Source organism: Lepus europaeus, chromosome 4 (assembly GCF_033115175.1).
Source record: "Lepus europaeus isolate LE1 chromosome 4, mLepTim1.pri, whole genome shotgun sequence".
Taxonomy (NCBI): domain Eukaryota; kingdom Metazoa; phylum Chordata; class Mammalia; order Lagomorpha; family Leporidae; genus Lepus; species Lepus europaeus.
In genome coordinates this window covers 130,731,393-130,753,638 of record NC_084830.1, presented here as the reverse complement: position 1 = coordinate 130,753,638, position 22,246 = coordinate 130,731,393, and the positions used below count along the sequence as shown (strand labels likewise).

Genomic DNA, 22,246 nt, shown 5'->3' with positions numbered 1-22,246 from the left:
TGGACAGGACCCCGGGGTCCTCCTCGGCAGCCAGCACAAAACTGAATCGAGGCCCAGCCCTGACGTCTGGTGATTCCAAGGCCGGCATTCCCACCGAGTGGCCTAGGAGCCGACCCCTGTTTTCGGGGTGACGAGGCGGGGCGAGGAGACGGGCGGCTTCACGAGAAGGCACGGGTGGGTCCCGGGCGCGGCGCTAACTCCGCCCGCGCAAGCCTCGCGCTGGCTGCCGGCCAGGGCACCGCCGTAGGGCTACCGGCCGCGGCCGACTGGAGGAGAGGCGAACGGAAAACAACCCAGCTCCAGAACCAAAATCAACAAAGGCAGGAGGCCGGTCACCCCTTCACGGCGCGCGCTCACGCACGCAGCGGGGTGAGCACCGCGGTCCCGGGCGCGCGGGTGCCAGACTACGCAGTCCTCCGCGGGGCTGAGCGCCGAGGCACTTGGCGCGCTTGCGCGGTGAGTGCGCCCTGGCTGGGCAGGATGGGGCCGGGAGGGGTGCGGGGAGCAGCTGCTAAGCAGGTGGGAAAAGGGAGAAACGGGGGGCGGGAGGGGGGAGCGGGATGCGGCGACCTCCCGTGTGCAAGGCTGCTGCGTAGCTTTGTGTGTCGGTCACCTGAACCATGTGACTCAACCGAGTCATTTTACAGGTGGGAAACTGAGGCCCATGGAGGTGAGCTGAACTAGAACAAAATAATGATTGTTCTTTGTGTTTGTCTATCTCTGTCTGCTTCCAGGTAGGATTTGGGGAGGCTTTTTAATGAGAATCCGTACATTAAGACAATGGAAAAAATACAAGCAATTGTGAAGAAGCCTTGCCAAGGAAAATTGAAGGAAGAATAGGCAATCAAGGCCCAGGGAAGAAAGAATAAACCTGCCATCTGTAAGGTGAGATGACTTGGCTAAAGACTCTCAGAAAGGTACGGTGGGGTGCCAAAGCCAGGGCTGGAAGCCGGCAGCTCAGATCCTGTGGGCCAGAAGCTTGGAGGGGAAGGGAGAGGCTGGCAGCCTGCCCAGGCACTGGGTCTGAACCTTCTGGAGGTCACTGACCCGAGAGAAAGCTGAGTCCACTCTCCCAGAGAGGGGTGCACTAACAGCCTTTTCATAGTCTCAGGATTGACCAAGTGCCTGCTAGAAGGAATGACTGCAGGCGGGCACTTGGCCCTTTCAGAGCTGTTTCTTTGCTGCTTTTAAAGAGAGCAGCCGATGGAGGAGTAACTGCTGGCGTGCAGTGCCCTGACAGCCACAGGCTGCGTGATCCTAGACGTGCACTTCTACCTTGTTAAGGCCCAGTTTTCTTTGTAAGTTGGAGGTAAGAGTGTCTGTTTTATCCTCCAGGCTATTACTGTCAGACACCAGAATGACCGCAGGTCCAGGGCCTGGTACATAGTAGCAGGTGCTCAATAAAAGCCCCGCCGCCCATATCAAGGTGAATCACTGCTGTGCTACTTAGGAGCGAGTGATGATGACCTGAACGAAAATGGATTATATCCAAGATAAGAGAAAATGAAAATAATTTAAAATCCTATACATAAAAATCTGAAGTCAACCCTATTTTGACTTAACAAACACAGCACATGCATTCCTTGATGATCGTATCCTAATTAAGGGTGCAGTAAAGCCCAACACCCAATATTTGACCCAAGGTCAAATGTTGAAAGTAGATACTAATGGATGTCCTAACAAGAACTGTTAATGGATCCTCCCTCCCCTATTTCGAATGCAGCCAGCACCCAACTTGTTTGTTTCAAAACTAGAGGAAAGAGGACATAAGCTGGGACCAGGGCAACACCCAGTCTTGTCCAGCAATGGAAGCTCATGGAGTTTTTGCCAGGCTGCGGGAGTTGCTGGCAGCTGGCTCACGTCCCCCTTGAATCAGCAGATTACTGTGGCAAACAGTGCCTCGATTGATTCGGTTCAAGATCAAATAAATGGCTTTTTATTTAACTAATGAAGGGGGAGCGTGTCTTTGGGTACTGTAACAGAAGTAGAATGGCATTTATCAAGTTTGATTGTCCAAAGCCTATGGCGTGTTTATTGACAGTATTAAGAATTTTATGGATCCAAAATTGTGAGGCCAGGGCCTGGGCATACCCACTTATTTATAAAAATAATTGCTCTTAAAAATACTGTGTTGTCTCTTTTCTCTACCTTTTTAGTCTTGTAAATCGAGCCAGGGAAATGTGGCTAAAGGTAAACAGCTGCTATTTAATGTGGGTGAAGACACACCACCTGTCTGGTGGTTACATTCCTCTCCACATACGTTCCTCCAGGAGACATTGTGAGAGGCAGTGTGGTATGCCTGAGATGGCTCTTGCCCTCTTTCCACCCTGCTCCCAACCTTAACCTGGAGAAGTCCTTTATCTGCAAGCACTGTGACTTTGGCAAGTTCGTTCCCTTCCTGGCTTGGTGGCTTTTTTTTTCTTTCAAAGATTTATTTCTATTATTTGAAAGGCAGAGTTACACAGAGGGAAGGAGAGGCAGAGAAAGAGAGTAGAGAGGTCTTCCATCCGCTGGTTCACTCCTCAGTTGGCCACAACAGCCGAAGCCGTGCCAATCCGAAGCCAGGAGCTTCTTCCAGGTCTCCCACACGGGTGCAGAGGCCCAAGGAGTTGGGCCATCTTCTACTGCTTTCCCAGGCCATAGTAGAGAGCTGTATCTGAAGAGGAGCAGCTGGGACTCTAACCGGCGCCCATATGGGATGCTGGCACTGCAGGCGGCAGCTTTACCTGCTACGCCACAGCGCCAGTCCTTCCCTCTACCCCCTTTTTAAGAGTATTTGTTTTGAAAGAAAGAGAGAAGAAAAGATCTTCCATCTGATTCACTCCCCAAAGGGCTGTAACAGCTAGGGCTGGTCCAGGCCAAAGACAGGAGCCAGAAACCCTATCTGGATCTCCCATGTGGTTGCAGGTGCCCAAGCACTTGGGTTATCTTCTGCTGCCTTCCCAGGCACATCAGCAGGTAGCTGGATTGGAAGAGGAGCAGCCAGAACCGGAACTGGTGCTCTGATTTGGAATGCCTTCGATGCAAGTGATGACTTAATCCACTGGCCACAATACCAGGCCCTTGATGACCTGATTTTGTTTCACGGTAGTTTTTATAAAATCAAAAATTTTCTTTCCTAGCACTGGTGTTGTGGCACAGTAGGTTGAGCCACCGTCTGCAACACCAGCATCTCATATGAGTGCTGGTTCAAGTCCCAGCTGCTCCACTTCTGATCTAGTTCCCTGCTGGTGCACCTGGGAAGGCAGCGGAGGGTGGCTCAGATACTTGGATCCCTGCCACCCACATGGGAGACCTGAATGGAGTTCCAGGCTCCTGGGTTCAGCCTAGCCTAGCCCTGGCCATTGTGGCCATTTGGGAAGTGAAACAACAGGTCGAAGACCTCTCTCTCTGTAACATTATTTTTCAAATAAATAAATCTTTTTTTTTTTTAAACATGCTTTCTAATTTGACCTTCCGGTTCCAACTTCAGGGGCTCCACTGGACAATATGGAGCAAACAGGCTTGCTATTTCAGGCAAGGACTTCCTTATTCGAAGACAGCTGAGCACCCCCTCCATGTACTTTCCCTCCAGACTCACTCCCTCTATTCCTCAGTAGGGCAAGGTTAAAAGGAGAAATCCTGAAGAAATGATTTGCAGACTGCTTGCCTTAGAATCACCTAGGGGGTTGTTAAAATGCCTCACACCTGACCTACTGAATCAGAAACTTTTGGAGTGGAGGCAAGAATTTGCATGCTTAATAAGTACTCCTGGTGATTCTTATGTACCTCTGGTTACTTGTCTGCGCTCTAGGGAGTAGGATTAGTAGCAGAGACTACTGACTCATCTGTGTATGTTTCTGTATTGTTATATAGTTATATAATGAGCAAGAGCCTTTTCCTGATTTAAACAAAAATGTAAGTGATTTTCTAAAGGAGAAATATGAATGGCAAGTAAACACTTGAGAAAAAATTCTCAAAACCATTAAGCATCAGAGAAATGCACATTAAACTGACAGTGAAATAACACTTTGTACCCATTAGGATGGCTAAAATGAAAACTAACCACAGCAAGTGCTGACCAAGAGCTAGAGGAACTGGAATGCTTGTGTATATGACTTATAGGTAAAAATCACCAAAAGATTTAATAGATATCCTTAATAAAACAGAGTAGAGCCCAGAGGTTGACATTGCTCAAAACTCTTTGAATTTAGTAGTTTTATCACTTTTCGGTGTGTATTACTGTTCTGTCATCTCTCCTTGGCCCCAGCTTCCGTGTTTGTAAGGGTGTCGTCAGGTTGCTGGTCCAGATCTGCTACACTGTGCCTATCCTTTGATACACTGATGTAGCCAACTTTCAGTGACAGAATGAGGATAGTCTGGATTGACCTGTGATTTTTTAATTATTATTATTACCCAAACTGACTCCAAGTGATCTTTGCTTCCTTTTCCAAGGACTAACAAATCATTTATTTCAATTAAGTGACAGAAACCCAACACAGAATTCCTTGGGCCAAAGGGGATAGGGGAGTGAAAATGTATTAGCTCAAGCAAACAACAATAACAACAACAATACGACAAACAGTCCCAGAGGAATCTGTCTCCACCATGGTTGGATTGAATAGTGTCAGGATTTACTCCCTTTCCCAATCTTTATTTCTTATTTATTTATTTGAAAGTCAGAGTTACTGGGAGAGGTGGAGACAGAGAGAGAGATCTTCCATCCACTGGTTCATTTCCCAGATGGCCGCAACGGCCGGAGCTGCGCTGATCTGGAGCCAGGAGCTTCTTCCGGGTTTCCTACGTGGGTGCAGGGGCCCAAGGACTTGGGCCATCTTCTACTGCTTTCCAAGGCCATAGCAGAGAGCTGTATCAGAAGCGGAGCTGACCAAAAGATAGGTGGAACAGATTAGAGAGCCAAGAACCAGTGCCCATATTGTTGTACCTGAGTGAGTGCAAACAAGGGAGCTCCACACATTGATAAAATTAGATGGTCCTTTATTGCCGGCGGTGGAGAGTGGGCTCATGCCCTAAAGAACTCTTGACCCTGAAGCCCAAAGCAACAAGGTTTATAAAGGCAAAAACCACAAAATCGGGAGGGGAATACATGGTTGCTAGGATCGGGGGGAATACATGGTTACTGGGGTCAAGCTGACCTAAAACCTATGCGAAACTAGTATCAATTATAATCTTGACAATACCAGTTACAGTCTTAACAATTTTAATTATAATCTTGACATTAATGCAGGTATTGGTTTTAATCATATGTAGGACATAGACAAATTATATTTTTATCATTAACCCAGGTGTAGCCTATCCACTTCCAAGCTTGAGCGATCATGCTGGGGGTTTCTATGCTCTGCCAAGTGTGATGTAGTGGACTGCTATTGTTTAACTGTTTTAGATCATAGTTTCAGACCAGAGTCTCACGGTGTGGGGGGGCACCTTCCCAGAATGGAGTTTCAGGTTCTCCAAAATGCGGTCCCTACTGTCAAGGTGCTACTTCAATATGGAACGCCGGCGCTTCATGCCAGGGCGTTAACCTGCTGCGCCGCTGTGCCACAGCGCTGCCCCCCCACCATCTCTATTTCTGATTTCTGTGGTATTAGCAGCATTCTGAGGCAGATTCTGTTATGTACTTCTTGTATGTAGTATTATCATGATGAGCTTTTCTTGCCATTTGCTTGAATATTATTGGAGGCATCTAGATCAGGAAAGGGTCCTTAGACAAGTTCTTTATCCATCCAGTCAGCAGTAATGCTGCCTGTTCAAATTTAACCATAGTAGTAACAAAACAGAGCAGGTACTTTTAAGGAGTTTGCCATGTACCAGGCACTCTTTTAAGCATTTTTACGTGGATTATCTTATGAAGTCTTATAACAACCCTGTAAGGAAGGGTGTATAAGTATCCAAGATAAACCAGCCAATTGATTGCAGAATCAGGTTTTTCTGGCTCCAAGACCTGGGCTCCCTAGCTGTCACAGTGTCTCCTAATCTTTCTTTAAGACTAAGAAAAGGAAAGCAAAACCATCAAGTGGCGTGCCTAGCCCTTAAGTGTTCTGAACATGAATCGTGGTGGTGTTACTTGGTAGTGGCAATGCAGGCAGGACTTGGAGGTGATCCTTAGAATGTTAATCCCAAGCCTCTCTGGATTTTAGACATCTGGGAGTTCTTTGTAGAGGATCCTGTCTCCTCACTATTGTATATACTTTTATAAGCCAGCTTGTTAGCCAGGGTCTCTAGGTGGCTTCTTTTGTTTTCTCTACTGTTTTTTTGGTTTTTTTTTAAGATTTACTTTTTTATTTGAAGGGCAGAGTTAGAGAGGGAGAGATTGAGAGAGACCCTCTAGTCACTGGCACTCCCCAAACTGCTGCAACAGCCAGAGCCAGGCCAGATAGAAACCAGGGGACAGGAACCTCCTCTAGGTTTCCCTCATGGGTGCAGGAGCCCAAGTACCTGGGCCATCCTTCATCACCCTCCCACACACATCAGCAGGGAGCCAGGTCAGAAGTGGAGCGACCTGGAATCCAACAGGTGCCTACCTGGGATGCTGGCACTACAGGTGCCCACCTGGGATGCTGGCGTTGCAGGTGGTGGCTTAACACACTATGCTACAGCATCAGCTCCACCTCTCTTGTCTTTATAGGTGTTCTTCCACCCCCACTGTCCTTCAGCAGGGTCTTTTGCTATTATAATTCCTGATCTTCACCTTTGACAGCTTTCCACAGACCATTCTTAGAGTCTCAGAACAGAGGTCTTCCTTCCTTTTTTTTTTTTTCTTTTTTCTTCTTTTTCTTTATTCTAGAAATGTTTAAATTGGCCTCCCTGTAAGCCTGGGGCAGGCTGCCATGGATGCTGTTCTAGCTCTGCTGTGCCATTTTGTTTTCCACAAGAGCTTCAAGATGATGGTTTTATTTCCCCCAAGGGTCTCCATGGGTCCACTTTTCCATTCATTTTGTCTAATTGGTCAAAATTATGTTCTAAGCATCCCTTCCCTGTTGCTTCTTTTGTCTTGCAAGGGATGACTAATCAGGATGTCCAGAGTGTTTTAGTTTGGTTAGCTCCTGTGTTTTTTGTTTTTTTTTTTTTTTTGGACAGGCAGAGTGGATAGTGAGAGAGAGAGACAGAAAGAAAGGTCTTCCTTTTGCCGTTGGTTCATCCTCCAATGGCTGCTGCGGCCGGTGCATCTCACTGATCCGAAGCCAGGAGCCAGGTGCTTCTCCTGGTCTCCCATGCGGGTGCAGGGCCCAAGGACTTGAGCCATCCTCCACTGCCTTCCCGGGCCATAGCAGAGAGCTGGCCTGGAAGAGGGGCAACCGGGATAGAATCCGGCGCCCCGACCGGGACTAGAACCCGGTGTGCCGGCCGCCGCAAGGCGGAGGATTAGCCTGTTAAGCCACGGCGCCGGCCAGCTCCTATGTTTTTAGTGGAGTGAGACTTGGAGCAAATAACAGAGGATTTTAAATATTCAATCCTTATTGTAGAGCCATTTTCCTTGTTCTTTGGCATGTTGTGGCTGTTCCAAATACTGGTTGAATAATTATGTGAGTGCCCAAATCCCTATGTGCCAGTGTAGACAGAAGAGAAGAAGCGAGTTAGCTCACTTTTATCTGGTGCTAAAGTTAGAGGCAACAGATTACTGAAAAAACATTAATTGTAGGGCATTTAAAAATTATTTTTTGCACAAAAGCTATGTGCCATGTTGATTTTAGCTATTGATTGCCTATCGCAAGACATAATGTAGATTTCAGGACTGAGCATGAACTGGACTGTGAAGATTCTTTTTCCAGGGTTGGCCTGGCACCTGATTACCTTAAGCAAGCCACATTCCTCAAGCGTGTTCTCTGAGACAAGCCTCCTTATCAGGCTAACCCAGGAAATGGAACAAGGGCACTCAGCTGGCTCTCCTAGGCTTTCAGCTACATTTGACCTTAGAGTGTCATATAGATAGTGGATAACTGAAATTGTATCATATGTGGTTTTTAAATTTGTATTATCAAAATAATTATCGAGCAACATGAAGTTACAAGACTAGTACAGGAAACCCCATGTACCCTTTATGCTGTTTTCTCCAATGCCACATCTTACTTAAAATACACACACACACACACAAACACACAATATCAAAACCAGGAAATGGGCATTGGTGTGATATGGGCATATGATTGTTCTGTATGATTTTATCTCATATAGATTTGTATAACCACCATCACCATTAGGATCCCAAACTGTTCTGTCGTCACAACACTCTTCTTGGTGCTCTTCCTTTATTGTCACATGTACCTGCTCCCCAACCCACTCCTAACCTGGCAGCCACCAATCTGTTCTCAAGCTCTGTAATTTTGTTTGTAATTAAATAGAACACATAGGGGGCTGGCGCCATGGCTCACTTGGTTAATCCTCCGCCTGCGGCGCCGGTGTCCCATATGGGCGCCAGGTTCTAGTCCCGGTTGCTCCTCTTCCAGTCCAGCTCTCTGCTGTGGCCTGGGAGGGCAGTGGAGGATGGCCCAAGTGGTTGGGCCCCTGCACCTGCATGGGAGACCAGGAAGAAGCACCTGGCTTCTGGCTTCAGATCAGCACAGCACCGGCTGTAGCGGCCATTTGGGGGGTGAACCAACAGAAGGAAGACCTTTCTCTCTGTCTCTCTCTCTCACTGTCTGTAACTCTACCTGTCAAATAAAAAAAAAAAAAAGAACACATAGTATGTAGCTTTCTGAGTTTGGGCCATTTTTTTCCCCTTGAGGCATCATTCCTTGCAGAACCTCCAAGCTGTTGCTATGTATCAATAGCTCGTACCTTTTTTATTTCTGAGTATTCAGTGGTGTGGATGAACCACAGTTTGTTTAATCTTTCATCTATTAAAGGACATTTTAGTTTTCAGGTTTTAAATATTACAAATAAAGCTACTATGAATACTTGTGTGTGGGTTTTTGGGTGGGTCTATGTTTAGTTTCTTTGGGTTACAGGCCAAAGGGTATGATTCTTTAGTTGTATGGTAAATGGATGTTCCATTAAAAAATGTTTATTTGTTTTCATTTTATTTGAAAGGCAGAGATAGGTCTTCCATCTGCTAGTTCACTCCCCAAATGCCTACCAGAGCCAGGGCTGGTCGAGGCTAAAGCCAGGAGACTGGAACTCCATCTGAGGTTACCACATGGGTGGTAGGAACCCAAGTACTTGAGCCATCACCTGCAGCCTCCCCTGGGGCACATTAGCAGGAAGCTGGAATCAGAGGCAGAGTATTCAGGATTTGAATCAGACACTCTGATATGGGATGCCAGCATCTCAGGCAGCAACTTAATGCTGTGCCATGTGCCCAGCCCTGGGTGTTTAATTTTTAGAGAAACTGACAAACTATTTTCCAGAGTGGCTGTAGCATTTTAAACCCCAGCAGTAGTGTCTGAGGAATCTAGTTTCTCTAGCTTTTGGTATTATGGTTTTTTTTTTTTTTTTTTTTTTTACAGGCAGAGTGGATAGTGAGAGAGAGAGAGAGAGAGAGAGAAAGGTCTTCCTTTTTGCCATTGGTTCACCCTCCAATGGCCGCTGCGGCCAGTGCATCGCGCTGATCCGAAGTCAGGAGCCAGGTGCTTCTCCTGGTCTCCCATGGGGTGCAGGGCCCAAGCACTTGGGCCATCCTCCGCTGCCTTCCTGGGTCATAGCAGAGAGCTGGCCTGGAAGAGGGGCAACCGGGATAGAATCCGGCGCCCCGACTGGGACTAGAACCCGGTGTGCCAGCACCGCAAGGCGGAGGATTAGCCTGTTAAGCCACGGCGCCGGCCTGGTATTATGTATTTTTTGGTAGCAACTTTATTGAGATGCCATTCAGATCATATAATTTGCCCATTTAAAGTGTATACATCAGTGGTTTTTAGTATACTCACAGACTTCTGCGGACATCACCACAATAAATATAGAACATTTTCAGGAACCCCAGAAGAAACCTTATGCCCTCTGTCCCATTCTCCAAATGCCCACCCCTCAGCCTGAGGCAACCGCTAACCACTTTCCATCTTTATAGATTTGTCTATTCTGGATATTTGTGTCAGTGCACTCATAGTCAGAAAGTACATGGTCCTTGTGACTGCCTTCTCTCACTTAACACGACGCTTTCAAGGTTCTTTCATGTTGTAGCATGTCAGCGTTCATTCCTTTTTATTGCTGAATAATGTATTTTTGAAGAAATAAAAGTGTGTTTCTTTCCTGTAAAAGTACAAATTACACAGACTATAAACTAAGGGATTATAAAATGCTGCTAGAGAGTTTTGGCCAGGCCTGCTTAGAGGTCTAGATTATAATTAACCTGAGGCCAAATTAATGCTTTTTAAAGGATTTTTTTGGCAGTTCTTTTTAAAGTATTACTTACGCTTTCTGTTTACTTAGCAACAGTTCTGAGTCGTGGGACCTGAATAGCTCTACTGGGATTTTGAATGGGATCTTTTTAGAGAAGCTGTGTACAAGGTAGTGAATGTTGGCGATCCTGGCCAGGGACAGATGAGCAGACCAGGGCAGTGTTCAGGAGCTGGGACAGAGGCGTGCATCAGATGGGATCCATTCCAGTGTCTCTCTGGGCCCCTTGCCCTCTAAACAACCTTTCTGGCATCACTCAGTTTAAATACAAGTACCATGGATCAGGGCTTATGGTCCAAGACAGAAACTTTAGCTACCACTAATATATCCATGAGAGCTCTTTATTTAGAAAATAGGTATTACTTGTCAGTGTCGTGCAATGCAGGGGAGGATATGACTAGGTGTTCCTCTTGCCTCCACGAGCTTGGTGTCTAGCCAAGAAGATGAACCTTGTCGTAAACAACCCAAGTACAAAGTTGAATGGGATGCATGCCACTTTAAATATGTTTTAAAGATTTTTTTTTTCATTTGAATAGCAGAGTTACAGAGAGGCAGAGGCACAGAGAGGTTTCTTCCATCTACTGGTTCACCCCTCAGATGGCTGCAACCACCAGAGCTGTGCTGATCTGAAGCCAAGAGCCAGGAACCTCCTCCGGGTCCCCCACGTGGGTGCAGGGGCCCAAGGACTTGGGCCATCTTCTACTGCTTTCCAAAGCCATAGCAGAGAGGTGGATCAGAAGGGGAACAGCTGGGACTCGAACCAGCGCCCATATGGGATGCCGGCACTGCATGCAGAGGCTTTACCCACTACGCCACAGCACTGGCCCTGTCACTTTAAATATTATGAGGCATTATGAGCATATATCAAAGAATGATACAACAGATACCCATATCTTTACCTCCTAGCTTTTTTTTTATATAACATTTTTGCCATTTTTGATTCAGATTTTCTTGAACTAAAACAACATCTCAAATACTCAGCAATAAAAAGGAAGGGACTGGCCGGCGCCATGGCTTAACAGGCTAATCCTCCGCCTTGCGGCGGCCGGCACACCAGGTTCTAGTCCCAGTTGGGGCGCCGGATTCTATCCCGGTTGCCCCTCTTTCAGGCCAGCTCTCTGCTATGGCCCGGGAAGGCAGTGGAGGATGGCCCAAGTGCTTGGGCCCTGCACCCGCATGGGAGACCAGGAGAAGCACCTGGCTCCTAGCTTCGGATCAGCGAGATGCGCCAGCCACAGCAGCCATTGGAGGGTGAACCAATGGCAAAAAGGAAGACCTTTCTCTCTGTCTCTCTCTCTCTCACTATCCACTCTGCCTGTCAAAAAAAAAAAAAAAAAAAAAAAAAAAAAGGAAGGGACTGTTGAGGCACCCAGCCCCATAAATCTCCAGGGAATTATGTTGCTTGAATAAGGCCAGTCCTAAAAGGCAACACACTGTATGATTCTACTGACATGACATTCTTAAAAAGATGTGACTATAAAAATAGAGAACACGGGATGGCACAGTGGTTTAATCCTCCAACTGTGGTGTTGGCATCCCATTTGGGTGCCAGTTCTAGTCCTGGCTGCTCTTTGTTATGGCCTGGGGAAGCAGTAGAAGGTGGCCCAGTGCTTTGGCTCCTGCACCCGCATGGGAGATTCAGAAGAAGATCCTGGCTCCTGGCTTCGGATCTGCTCAGCTCCTGCCACTGTAGCCATTTGGGGAGGGACCCAGCAGATAGAAAACCTTTCTCTCTGTCTCTCTCTCTGTTTCTCTCTCTTATTGTCTGCATTTCTGCCTCTCAAATAAATAAATAAAATCTCAAAAAAATAAAAAAGTAAAAATAGAGAATAGATTTATGTGTTACTAGGCTGATGGTATGGAAGCTGGAGCCAAGAGGGTAAAAAGGCACAATGAGGGGTAATTGTATGGAAATGTTCTGCACTTGCCTGTATCCATGGCAGTGTACAAGCTGTTGCTATTATACTACTTGTGCTTTTGTAGTGTAGTTTTGCAAGTGTTACCGCAGGGAAAACTGGGATGAATGTATGGAAATTCTATGTATATTTCTTCTATTTTTAAAAAGTCTTTATTTATTTATTTTCAATTTATTTGAAAGGCAGAGGGAAAGAAACACAGAGATAATCCATCTGGGATTCATTCCCCAAATGCTTGTCAAAGCCAGGGCTGGGCCAGGCTGATTCCAGGAGCCAAGAACTCAGTCCTGGTCTCCCACATAGGTGGCAGGGACCCAAGCACTTGAACCATCCATCATCTTCTGCCTCCCAGGGTATGCACCAGCAGGAAGCTGGAATGGAAGCAGAGTAGCCTGGAGTTGAACCAAGCACTTCAGTGTGGGATGCAGGCCTCATAAGCAATGTCCCAACTGCTTTGCGAACTACCTGTCCTTGTGTATTTCGTATCAATGCATGTGAGTCTATAATTATCTTAAAATTAAAGTAAAGGGGCCAGCGCTGTGGCCTAGTGAGAAAAGCCACTGCCTGCAGTGCTGGCATGCCATATGGATGCTGGTTTTAGTCCTGGCTGCTCCACTTCCGATCCATCTCTCTGCTGTAGTCTGGGAAAGCAATGGAAGATGGCCCAAGTCCTTGGGCCCCTGCACCCACGTGGGAGACCCAGAAGAAGCTCCTGGTTCCTGGATTTGGATTGGCACAGTTCTGGCTGATGTGGCCATCTGGGGAGTGAACCAGCAGATGGAAGACCTCTCTCTCTGCTTTTGCTTCCCTGCAACTCTGCCTTTCAATAAATAAACTATTTTTTTAAAAGAAAAGCTTAGGCTGGCGTCGCGGCTCAATAGGCTAATCCTCCACCTGCGGCACTGGCACACCAGGTTCTAGTCCCGGTCGGGGCGCCGGATTCTGTCCCGGTTGCTTCTCTTCCAGTCCAGCTCTCTGCTGTTCCCCGGGAGTACAGTGGAGGATGGCCCAAGTGCTTGGGCCCTGCACCCGCATGGGAGACCAGGAGAGGCACCTGGCTCCTGACTTCGGATCAGCGCGGTGCACTGGCCGCAGCGGCCATTGGAGGGTGAACCAAGAGAAAAGGAAGACCTTTCTCTCTGTCTCTCTCTCTCACTGTCCACTCTGTCAAAAAATTAAAAAAAAAAAAGAAATAGAAAAGCTTAAGTAAAAAAAGTCTCAAGTTCCACCAAGCTGCCTTTGTTTCTCTCCTCAGTTCCATTCCCATGCTTCCCTTCCCATGGGTTACTGCTATCCTGAATTTATTGCTTATTTCTGTGAAATTGTTAATGCCTGAGCCACATTTATATGCATCCCCAAACAATATCCAGTGTTGTTTTACATATTTTAAACTTTAAAAAATAGTCTTGTACTCTACATATTCTTCTGGGACTTTTGTTTTTCTTTACAGTGTTTGTGGGGTACCCATATTGATATGTGAATGTATGGTTTATTCACTTCCACTGTTCAGAATCCCATTGGTGCTACAACTGTATGACTATGTGACAAGTTATTTACCCACTCTTCTGTTTAGACTGTTTCCAATGTTCTATTACTGACAGTGCTATTATGAATACTCTTGTGTCTAGGGAGAAATTTCTTGAAGACAGGATATAGAACTGCTTGGCTTGGTAGTATGTACATTTTTAACTTTTCTAGGTATTGCCAGATTGCTCTTTACCATGGTTGCAATGACATGCATCCCATGTTAGTATATGAGACTTCTCACTGTTCTTTCATCTACACATTCATGGATACTTCGTGTTTGTGAATATGATGGGCCAACTTGCTATCTCTGGGGATCTGAAGTATTTGTATTTAACTTGCTACTAGTGAACTGATGACCTTTTCATTTGTGGTTACCTATTCATATCTGGATTAGCCTGGGTGTCATTGAAAATAACACAAATCACCGTATTTTAAGAAGATAGAGATTTAAGTATTAGGTACTCAGCAAACATTTGGGGGCTGGAAGAAACAGGCTGTGAGCTCCAGAAGTGAGCTCCAAACAATTAAAGAACCTATTCCCCGCAGCAACAGCCAGGAAGCTAGAGATTTGGGAAGCACTGTCCCAGATTCAGCACTGTTAGCCACCACCCACTACGTTGCCAGAATTGTTGACTTCAGTACAATGCAGCAGCTGCCCTATTGAATGGATCCCTCAAGCACTGCCTTTCTTCCTGATTAACTGAGTTCTAAATTCCGGGTTCACCCACCAGGCTGTCTGGTGGGGCTGAAAACATACATCCGAGAATCTCAGCTGCCAGAAGTTAGGGAAGCTGCTGTTCAGTTCAGTGTAACAGCAAGATCCTGTAGAGGGAGGTTGGTACTGATGCTTAGTGAAACAAAATACTGTATATAAACAATGCTCTTTGTGTATTTTTGTATTAGATTGCTTTTTTTTTCCTCCTAGAGATCTTTCTACTTTATATGAAAGGCAGAGTTACAGAGAGGCAGAGTAAGAGGGAGTGAGAGAAAGAGAGAGAGGGAGAGGTCTTCATCCACTGGTTTACTCCCCAATTGGCCAAAATGGCCGGAGCTGTGCCAATCCGAAGCCAGGAGCCAGGAGCTTCTTTCAGGTCTCCCATGCAGGTGCAGGGGCCCAAGGTCTTGGGCCATCTTCCACTGCTTTCCCAGGCCCTAGTAGAGAGTTGAATCAGAAGTGGAGCAGCCGAGTCTTGAACAGGTGCCCATATGGGATGCTGGCACTGCAGGCGGCAGCTTTACCCACTAAGCCACAGTGCTGGCCCCTAGATTGCTTTGTTTTAATGATTCATAGAAGTTCTATGTATAGTCTGAATATTAAAGTTCTGAAGATTGCGTTCATTTCAAATACGTTCTCCTGGTCTGAGGCCTACCCTTTCCTGTTGATTGATAAGTAGAACGTTTCAATATTATTGCAGTCAGATTTTTCAGTCTTTTGTGGTTTGTACCTTGTGAGTTTTGTTGAAGAAATCCTTTCCATCTGGAGAACATAAAAATATTTTCCTGTGTTTTCTTCTAAAAATATTTAGTTTCACATTGAAAATGAGTTTTTAACCCATCTGGAGTTTATTTTGGGTGTGATGTGGGATTGCATTTATTTATTTTTCAATGAGGGAAGCCAATTATGCTATTATCCCACGTGGACCATCCTCTCACCAGTAAATTACAAGGACACTTCTTTCATATAACAAATTTTCATATTTACTGTGGTCTGTTTCTTGGCTCTCTAATCTGTTCCACCTATCTTTTGGTCAGCTCCTGTGTCAATACCACATTACTTGATTACTATGGCTTTTGAGCAAGGCTTTATAACTGGTAGGACAAGTCTTTCTACCTTGCTCTTTAGAATTCCCTTGGGATATATACTGTTCCATCTTTGTTTTAGAGTCATTTTATTGTGTTCCATTTTTTAGAACCCTTTTGGAAGCTGTCTTGGAATTGTACTGAATCAGTCTGGGAGAAATTTTCATTTTTATCTTACAGGATCTTCCTATACATTATCATGGATCCTGGCTTCAAGTGGGCCCAGCTCCGGCCGTTGCTGCCATTTGGGGAGTGAACCAGTGGATGGAAGAACTTTCTCTCTGTCTCTCCCTCTCTCTGTAACTCTACCTCTCAAATAAATAAATAATCTTAAAAAAAAAGGATGTCCTAGGGCCAGCACTGTGGTGCAGCAGGTTGAGCCGCCACCTGGGTCACTGGCATCCTATATCAGAGTGCCAATTGGAGTCCTGGCTGCTCTGCTTCTGATCCAGCTGCCTGCCAATGTGCCTGGGAAAACAGAGGGGAAGATAGACCAAGTGCTTGGGCCCCTGCTACCCAAGTGGAAGACCTGGATGGAGTTCCAGTCTCCTGACTTCAGCCTGGCCCAGGCCCGGGGAATTGCAGTGATTCGGGGAGTAAGCCAGCAGATAGGAGGTAGTCTCTCTCTCTCTCTCTCTCTCTCTCTCTCTCTGTCACTATGCCTTTCAAATTAACAAAGAAAAGAAAGAAATGGAATCCACCTTGGGTCTTCAGGTCTTCAGTCTGAAGCCTTCTTTGTCACCCAACACTATGAGTTTGTTGTGCTTGTCTTGGATGATGGGGGTGTCGGCCATAACTCCTCATGACGGGCAGGGGAGGGATCACTCCCCTCACCCATTGTTGGGACTTTTCGGAGCAGGCTTTTTTCCTCACCTAGGACCCAAGCCAAGACGGAAGAAGTGGTTCTGTCATCTTCTTGACACATTCACTGAAAGCCTTTAGGGTCTCCTTTATGAGGGAGCTTGCCTCCTGTTCCTGCCTGGCGCAAGTCCCCAGGAAACAGAGATGGGCGCAGCCCCTGGGCCACTTCCCTTGGGCCACAGCTGCATCAGCTCAGCCGCTCCCTGCTCTGCTTCAGTTCCCTCTGGCTGGGGGCTCTGTGATTTCCTATACTCCCGTGGGTGCTGTGCCTCACAGTGGAAAGGCAGTGTGTTCTAGCTGAGCTAGCATTTCTGAGTGTTCTTTTTCAGGCCATCTGGTCCACAGTATTGCCCTTTCTGTTCCTTATGTTTAGAGATGAAGTGCTGTGGGAATTTCAGAGAAGAAGAGTCTACTTGCGGGGCAGGAGGACCAGGGCTGGCATTAGAGAAGGCGAATGTTGGAGCACAGAGACACGGGAGGGGCCAGCAGGTGTGGGAGCACAGAGCCAGGAAATGGCCCTTCAAGTGGGGAGAAAAGCCTGCACTCTCTTTGCTGCAGAGAACCAGGTTGAAGCCAGACCATGGAGTGGCAGGGAGTGATTTAAAGTGTCCCAGCCACAAACGCCATGGTCACAAGCTTTGTTTCACGGGGTTTCATCTGGAAGCATGTTGTAGCTGAATGGGGGTGGGTGGCAGCACCAGAGAGGAGTTTGGGTTTGAAGGGGTGACCCTGGGGGCTGTGGAAATAGCCCAGATGATAGTTCATAGGGCCTGATAGGGTAGTGGCTTGTGGGGAGAGGAGGGAGCCTGTGGGAGAGAAAGGACAAGAGACACTCAGCTGAACCAGATAAAGAAATCTAGGTCACATGCTGGGGAAGAAATAGAAGAAAAGCCAAGCAAGCACATTGCCTGAATCTTGAGAACTGGTTTTAAATATCAATAATCATCTGAGCTGTTTTTTTGCCTTTTAATATTGTCCAAATATGGCCCACAAATGCTCGCAGTTCATCTTGACTCTTTGCAGCTAATGATGTTTTTAGGTCTCTTGATGAATTGCTCAGTAGAAGTGACTTGGATGATTTTTCTCTTCTCAGAACCTGCAGACATGGCTGATCCTGGGGCAGACGAGCCGTCCTCCAGGTCAGGGAGTCCAGCGGGTGAAGGTCAGGATTCTGAGGACAGATCCTTGCTCCACCAGAGACTGGCCATCAGGGAGCTCATTGACACCGAGGTCTCCTACTTACACATGCTCCGACTCTGCTCCTCTGACATCAGGAGCCGCCTCCAGCAGGTAGTTGGATGGGGCCTCACACAGCTGTCTTTACTGGGGGCCAAGGTGGGACACAGTTCCTCGACCTCATGTGCTTTCCTGGGGCAGGCTGGATGGAAAGGAAGCATGCTGAGTGTGAGGTTGCACAGACCTGGACATAAGTCCCGGTACAAGCATTTTTTGGCCATGCCACCTTGAGCAAGGTCTTGAATAGCTCAGTGTCTTAGTGTATTCAACTGTGAAATGGGAGAGAAATAATCTCTTTGAAAGTTAAATGAGCTAACAAGAAAGCCCTTTCTGTTTAGAACAGATTGCTCACATTGATCTGCATTCTCATTGTCATATATGTGGGGTGATGACATGGACAGATGATTACTGTGATGGGTTTCTATTACAATATTCATTAAAAACATTTTTAAACATTTATTTATTTGAGAGGCAGAGAGAGAGAGAGAGAGAGAGAGAGAGGTCTTCCATCCTCTGGGTCATTCCCCAAATGACCCCAACAGCCTGAACTGCACCGATCCAAAGCCTAGAGCCAGGAACTTCTTCTGGGACTCCCATGAGGGTGCAGGGATCCTTGGGCCATACTCTGCTGCTTTCCCAGGCCATAGCAGAGAGCTGGATTGGAAGTGGAGCAGACAGGACTTGAACTGGTGCCCATACAGTATGCCAGCGCTGCAGGCAGTGGCTTTAACCACTATGCCACAGAACTGGCCCCTAAAAACATTTTTAATAAAAATTTATTTGAGGGAGAGAGAAAGGGAGTGAGAGAAAGAGTGCTCCTTTCTGCTGACTCACTCCCAAATGGACACAATGGCTGGGGCCAGCTGGGCTGGGCCAGGCTCAAGCTGTGAACCAGTAACTCAATCCAGGTCTTCCACATGAGTCCAGGGAACCCAAGTACTTGAACTATAACCAGGGTCTGCATTAGCAGGAAATTGGAGCTGGGAACCTGAGGTGGGTATTGAATCCAGATACTCCTGTGTGGGATGTGGACCTTTTCTTCTTCTTGTTCTTCTTTTTTTTTTTTTCTTAAGATTTATTTATTTGAAACACACACATACACACACAAAGAAAGAGAGAGAAAAAGGGAGAAAGAGAGAGATAGAGAGAGAGAGAGAGATCCCCCATCAGCCAGTTCACTTCCCCTATGGTTGCAATGGCCAGAGCTGGGGAAGGCCAAATCTAGGGACCAGGTGCTTCTTCCAGGTCTCCCACATGGGTGCAGGGGCCCAAGCACTTGGGTTATCTTCTACTGCTTTCCCGGGCACATTAGCAGGGAGCCGGATAGGACATGGAGCAGCCAGGACTGGAACCTCTGCCCATATGGAATGCCAGTGGTGCAGGCAGTGGCTTTACTCACTATGCCACAACACCAGCCCTAAATGTGAGCTTCTTAACTGACAACTTAATCACTAGGTCAGATGGCTTCTCTGTGTTCATTCTTACATCCTTGTTTTTCTTTATTTCAGAAATAATACATGCTTTTGCTATATGAGGCTGGTTTTTTTTTTTTTTTTTTTTTTTTTGGTGCAGCAGGTTAAGCTGCTTCCTGAGATGCCTGCATTCCACATCAGAGTATCTGAGATCAAATTCCACCTCTGCTTCTTATCCAACTTCCTACTAATGTGCCCAGGAAGGCAGCCATTGATGGCTCAAGTACTTGGTCCCTGCCACCCACAGAGGAGATCGAGATGGAGTTCCTGGCTCCTGCCTTGGAAGTGGTCTAGCCCAGCCCCAGGTATTGCAGGCATTTGGGGAGTGAACCAGTAGATGATATTCTCTCCTCTCTCTCTCTGTCTCTTTCGCTGCCTTTCAAATGAATAAACTTTTAAAAAAGAAATGATATAGGCTCTCACTACAAAATTTCAAGTCTGTGAGCTCCTTCTTTCATCCCAGTCTTGGTGCATAAATAATGGATTTTCAATTAGTACTTCTTGGATGAAATACCAAAGTAGAGAGTATAGAAGGTGAAGGACTTCTCTGAGTTTACCTCTAGAAATTGAGATTTTTTTTCTGTATAGGAATTAAGCAAGCAAATATATATTGGTAGCTATTTTATGGAAAATAGAAAGTCTAGATACTTCTCTGCAGGGAGCGTTCCCACTCAATTGTGCACTAAGTGCATCCTCCACACCTGTGTGTGTGTGTGTGTACACATCCTGCTTTTACCAGGGACTGCCTGGTTAATCAGCCTGGAGTTCAGGATGCACCTGGAGGTAATTAACAGTGGTAAGCACTGAGTGTGTCAGAGCTGGAAAGGAGCCTAGATTCCCACATTCAAATGGCAACCAAGGAGGCTGAGGGCAGAAAAATGACAGCTGGCAGCACCCCTAGGGTAAAGCCCCAGTTTAGTTTCCCTTCCTCACGGAGGGCTCCATCTCTTCCTCTCTTTTTATAGAGTGCTGTTCGTGTTCAATTAATAACATTTCTACATCACTGCAAACATTCACTGGGCCAGCAAGTCATCCTGAGAGTGCTGGGACCAGAACGTTCCAGACTGCACTCCAAAGCCTGCAGGTGCAGTTGCTGAACTGAACGCCCAGCCCCCTCCCATGGCCTCTTTGTCCCTTCTAGCTGCCGCAGGGAGACCTGGATGTCCTGTTCTCAAACATGGATGATATCATCAAGGTGAACGACAAATTTCTTCATGATCTGCAGGAGACGGCTTCTGAGGAAGAAGAGCAAGTGCGCCTAATTGGTAAGCAAAAGACCAGGGTGTTGTCAGCCTGAGATGCCTGTGGAATTGTCCTCAGCATGTGATCGGTGCTGAAATGTCCCCAGTGTCCCTGGGACATGCATCTCAGTGGTGCATCTGCCTTAGGGATCCCTAGAACACAACCCATCTGAGCCAGCAGGGCCCTGGAATAATACCGAGTTCAATCTGCGACTGCGGCCCAGGGACCGGGAAGGACAACCTCACGGTCCCATGATTGGTAGTGGCATAGCTGGCGTCCAGGTCCCTTTCGTGTTCATTCACTCCATGGTGCCTTACTGAGCACCTGCAGTTGTTTGTATAGTCACTGCTATGTGCTATGGTCACAGCACCATGAGAGAGGCAAGATAAACTGATAGAGAATTTTGGGTAGAAGCTGTCATTTGAAGAAAACAAAAACAATTATAGTAACTTCTAGGTGTGAAGGATTGCCTCCTGAGCAGAGAACATTTGCGCTGAGATCTGAATGTTAGGAAGGAGCCAACCATGAGGAAATCTGGAGGGAGAGGAGAGAGAATAGCCATGCAAAGGACCTGAGGCAGGGATAAGCTTGGTGTGGTTGAGCGGCAGACAGAACGTCGATGTGGCTGCACGGGGATTAGCGGGCTGAGATTGCTGGGGGTAAGACAGCCAGGCAGCAGGGACCATATCCTGCAGAGCTCTGTAGGCCAAGTGTAAGGAGAAGCTACGGGACCATGTTGAGCAGGGAAGTGACATGGCTCCATCTGTGGTTTGCAGGGATCTCTTGGTTTTTGTGGACAGTGGATTCTGAGGGGGGTGGGGGTGAGTTGGGGGCTTTACCATGGCCCAGGTGAAAGAGGAGGATAGCCTCCCAGTTCTGGAATGGTAGGGTCACCAGAGAAGAAAGAGAGGAGGAGTGGGTGTGCGCCTCAAAGCCATCTCCGACCTGTCTGCTGCCAGGACGTCATGGTCAGGGGCTTCCTAGCAGAGTTGGGAAGGACGGTGAGTGGGCACCAGGTGTGCTGGGTGGCAGAGAGGAGGAGCAGGTGCAGGTCCCCAGTGCTGCGGCGCCCGAGTCACTCTGGCCTCCACACTACTGATCCACCCTTTCCTAGACATGTACGATGACGACGGGACTAAAAATGACAAAAATCTGCTGGCACACTTAGAAAACCACTTTCTGAATGTTTACTGACCTTTGGCACTGCTCTCTGTGTAATGACTCATTTAATCTCACAACCGTCAAAGGTACATGTCATCTCAGTGCCAATTAAGGGAGCTAAGGTACAGAGGGAGGAAGTAACCTACAGAAGGTCTCACCAGGAATTGAGTGCAGGCTGTGGGTCTCCTGGAGCCAGGCCTCTCAGCCACTGTACCAGGTCACTTTCATGAGGTACAGGGTGAGGGAGAAGCCTGTGTATTTGAAAATACAGTTCCTAAAGAAGCAACGATAGTGTATCCTTATTGCCTACCAATGATAAGTGAGTACAAAGGTAAAGAAAACGAGGCCGGCCTTGTGGCACAATGGGTTAAGTTGCTGCCTCTGGTGCCAGCATCCCATGTAAATGTCGATTCGGATCCCAGGTGTTTCACTTTGAATCCAGCTCCCTTCTAATGTACTTGGGAGAGCTGCAGAGGATGACCCAAGCTGTGCCCCTGCTGCTCATGTGGGAGTTCTGGGTGCAGTTCTAGGCTCCTGCCTTTGGCCTGGCCCACTCCTGGCTGTTATGGCCATTTTGGGAGTAAGTCAGCAGATGGGAGATCTCTCTCCGTGTCTGTCTCTGTCTGTCTGTCTGTCTGCTCTCTCTCTTTCTCTTTCCCTCTCTAATTCTCTGCCTTTCAAAAATCAATCAATAAATCTTAAAAA

At 47.0% G+C, this 22,246-nt stretch overlaps 1 protein-coding gene across 6 annotated transcripts in view; it reads left to right on the top strand.

Annotated features, from left to right (window-relative positions):
• Positions 1 to 236: 236 nt before the first annotated feature.
• Positions 237 to 22,246, top strand: part of ARHGEF37 (Rho guanine nucleotide exchange factor 37) — a 70,764-nt gene continuing 48,754 nt past the window's right edge. For 2 of the 6 annotated variants that reach the window (XM_062188867.1, XM_062188862.1), the window contains exons 1-4: positions 237 to 456; positions 735 to 885; positions 17,524 to 17,720; positions 20,280 to 20,403. In XM_062188867.1, coding sequence (XP_062044851.1) covers positions 17,535 to 17,720; positions 20,280 to 20,403 — 310 coding nt within the window. In that variant the 5' untranslated portion in view covers positions 237 to 456; positions 735 to 885; positions 17,524 to 17,534. Of the gene's footprint in view, positions 457 to 484; positions 520 to 734; positions 918 to 1,267; positions 1,310 to 17,523; positions 17,721 to 20,279; positions 20,404 to 22,246 lie in introns of those variants that run through there. The other 4 variants (XM_062188864.1, XM_062188865.1, XM_062188863.1 and 1 more) reach the window with 4 other exon arrangements.